Source organism: Octopus bimaculoides, chromosome 12 (genome assembly GCF_001194135.2).
Source record: "Octopus bimaculoides isolate UCB-OBI-ISO-001 chromosome 12, ASM119413v2, whole genome shotgun sequence".
In the NCBI taxonomy this organism is placed as follows: domain Eukaryota; kingdom Metazoa; phylum Mollusca; class Cephalopoda; order Octopoda; family Octopodidae; genus Octopus; species Octopus bimaculoides.
Genome location: NC_068992.1, coordinates 8,020,782 through 8,024,294, shown reverse-complemented (window position 1 = coordinate 8,024,294; position 3,513 = coordinate 8,020,782). Strand labels below are relative to the sequence as shown.

Below are 3,513 nucleotides of genomic sequence, written 5' to 3'. Positions count from 1 at the left end.
GACCCTAGGACTTATTCTTTGTAATGCCTAGTACTTTTGCCGAACCGCTAAGTTACGGGGACGTAAACACACCAGCATCGGTTGTCAAGCGATGTTGGGGGACAAACGCAGACACACAAACATACACATACACACACACATATATATATACACATATACGACGGGCTTCTTTCGGTTTCCATCTACCAAATTCACTCACAAGGCTTTGGTCGGCCCGAGGCTATAGTAGAAGACACTTGCCCAAGGTGCCACGCAGTGGGACTGAACCCGGAACCATGTGGTTGGTAAGCAAGCAACTTATCACACAGCCACTCCTGCGCCTATATTTAGCTTGTATAATAACTTTCTTCATTTTGAATATTTTTGTAAAAAGATTAGCACCACGACACTCGTCTTGATGAGTTCTATCATATGAGCTAAACAAAAACGAAACTTTTATACAAAAGAAAATGTTTAGATTTTGAATTTACTTTTAGGCGTTACCACTGTTTTCGGCACATTTGGCCCCACTAATTTTCTCACTTCAATTTATATATATATATATAAATAATTAGCATCATGGGATTCCTGTGGCCAAGATCTATCAGAAAATTTAAATTTAAATTTAGTTTTCTTTTGAAGGAAGAATAATATTTGAAATCAAAGTCGATTTCAAGCGTCAACGATCTTCGCTTTTACGTAAATCCAGAGAAGTGATATTAGGTATCATTCTTCAGCTTCGAACTTTTTATATTTATTGGTTTGATCAAAACGATGACATTGTTAAGTCTATGGCCTTGATAGGCACTCCATGATCGATAAGATCGACGCGGTTATTGCTTCTCAACTGATGTTTAGTTCCAAATTTATACCGAATATCACTTAGAAATGAAGTTTTTATCATCTAGTGTAATTTAGATGAGTCAGACAAGAAAATTGTGTGAAAAACCAGCAGAAAATTTCTAGAGTCACTGGCCTTGCTAGAAACAGAAACCAAATCTACTTCAAATCATCCCTACCGTTTTAGAAAAAGGAAGGGTACATTGAATAAAGAAGTCGTAGATATATCTGATATAAAGATGTCTTGGTCCTGATTGCAAAGCCTTTGATCATAAATCTGCTGGTTCGCAGTTGACAATAACAACAATGAAAACAACAAACAGAAGAACATATTGGATAACTTAGTTGAATATCTACAATGTAAAACAAGACCTTAATGATCACATTTGGACCGTCTTTGATCAAAACTGACCAAGGTTAAAAATCCTGGTAATTATAGAAATAACATCATCAACAGTAATAACAATGCTCCTAAAGAACAGAAGTCATCTTGATAGTTTTCGTTCTGGACGAAGTTCAAGACTAATATAAACCTTGCATACAAAGCTCACAGAATTGAAGCCGGGATCAATATAAAGCAAAGAAGAGGCATCAACAACAACTGGAACAGCAACGCTAAAACGACAGCAAGCAGCTTTAGAAGTTTCCTTAGTAGTTATTGATTTATGGCTTATCAAATAGTAGACTAATCCATCAGGTTTGCGTTTTTGCCTTTGATGTTTATTCAAAAACCTTCAGTTTTAACCACACATTTACACTAAATTTTTTCTTGAAGCCACAAGGAGCCTTACATAATACCGCTGTTCAAACATGGCTGTATCTTCAGTGATAGAAAACGCAAAGCTAATGTTTTCATGGACAGAATTATAACCCATTGCCAGATCTCAGGAAAATCTGCTACATATCTCCCTTAGCTAGACAAGATGGGGGTATCTTTCCATGAAAATAGCGAAAATTCAGTATTCCGGACTTGAGCTCTACCCGCAAAACAGTAGCTCAGTGATTTACTTAAACATTTAGCTTCTAAAAAGAATATATAGAATACATGAAGACATCTGGTTGTAATTATGCTGCCTGCAGGATAGTCCAGAGTTGTTCTAACATCAAATTAAGTTAGTCCAGAATCACCAGCCATTCAATAATTCTTAAACTATTCTGTCTGATTGTTTTGCAATCTTGTGTGTGTTGTGTGTTTATTTCGGAGAAATATATTTCAGTGAGATTTCTTCTATTCGTTTCCTGAGAGATAAAATAAAGAAACTTATAACTTATACATATTTGTCTAAATTTTCTTCCAGATTCTCCTTGCTTGACACAGAGCGGGATCATACCACATCCGAAGAAATGCCACTTGTACTACAACTGCAGTTTAAGCAGCGAATCAGCATTGTGGGCGTATTACGAAATGTTCACCGTAGAATGCAATTACCCACAGCTCTTTGATTCCGAACAGTTGAGATGCCGTGAATTCCTCAACAACAATTGTAATGGCCGTTTCGAGCCTGTTGATCCTTGTAAGTAGTTATTACTGTTGTCATTTTTATAGTTGTTGTTGTTGTTCAGTCCTATGTCATCTTTGATTAAATTACTCTAAGGTAAGAAATCTACTGCAGGGGTTTTCAAACTTTTTGACTTGCGGACCCCTTTATAGTTCAGGTTTTACCTTAGGGACCTTATAAACGCTTATGAAATTTATACATAAATATTTGCTTAAAATAACATATATTTTTGCATTTATTTATTTAACAGTATTTAACAAATAGGTTTATTGTCAATTAAAAGATTTCGATAAAAAACATATATAAAATCAAATTGCCCATAAAAAGTATTTGCTGTCTACGGACCCCCTGTCTTGTCCTTGTGGACCTCCTGTGGTCCGCGGACCACAGTTTGAAAACCCCTGATCTACTGAATAACCATGTGCAATCTGTGCCGATGATGGCTATTGAACCAGAAACAAGTGACCACAACTTTTCTCTTATCTACAGACAATAAACCTGCCTATTTTCTTGGCATATCAGTTTCAGAGAGTCCTTCAGTCTTGATATTATCTCCCCTTCTCAAGTGCAGCTGATCTTAACTGCCATTTAGTAATTATGAAACATCCTCTAGAGGCGGGGATAATTTTAATAAGTCAAGACTTTATGCTGTATATTATTTGGCATGCTTGTATCTAACTGTGTTATCCCATATTTACCGACCATTTTTTATCTATAGACCCCTTTGGTTACTATTTTATTCTGGAGCCATTCAATGTTTAAAATCTAGTTTTATAGATACTTTCAAAATTCCTATTTTGCTATTCACACATTCCCTTGCATAGGTTTGCACTCGTACTCTCTAAGAGAATATGCTTCAGTTACCAGAAACATTTTGAACTTTGCAGAAGCTTAGAGAAAGAAACCTAGCAATTTCTTGCAATAAATACACCTAAAGCAAGATTTTTCTTACGCTCCCTTAAAATACTACAGTGGATCCCCAGTTCATTATTTTGCATACACAGTTAAGAACCACTGTAGTAGACGAATGAAAACTTTGGTAACAGTAAGTTTGTTGCTGAAAATCCGTTGAGGCGGCATATTGAAAATGTACTTTACTCTTTACTCTTTTACTTGTTTCAGTCATTTGACTGTGGCCATGCTGGAGCACCGCCTTTTAGTCGAGCAAATCGACCCCAGGACTTATTCTTTGTAA

The 3,513-nt window shown here is 36.1% G+C and overlaps 1 protein-coding gene across 2 annotated transcripts in view; it reads left to right on the top strand.

The window, feature by feature from the left end:
• LOC106870419 (uncharacterized) overlaps positions 1–3,513 on the top strand; it is a 32,845-nt gene that overhangs the window by 26,521 nt on the left and 2,811 nt on the right. For both annotated transcript variants that reach the window (XM_014916486.2, XM_014916485.2), the window contains one exon: positions 2,118–2,333. In XM_014916486.2, coding sequence (XP_014771972.1) covers positions 2,118–2,333 — 216 coding nt within the window. The remainder of the gene's footprint in view (positions 1–2,117; positions 2,334–3,513) is intronic.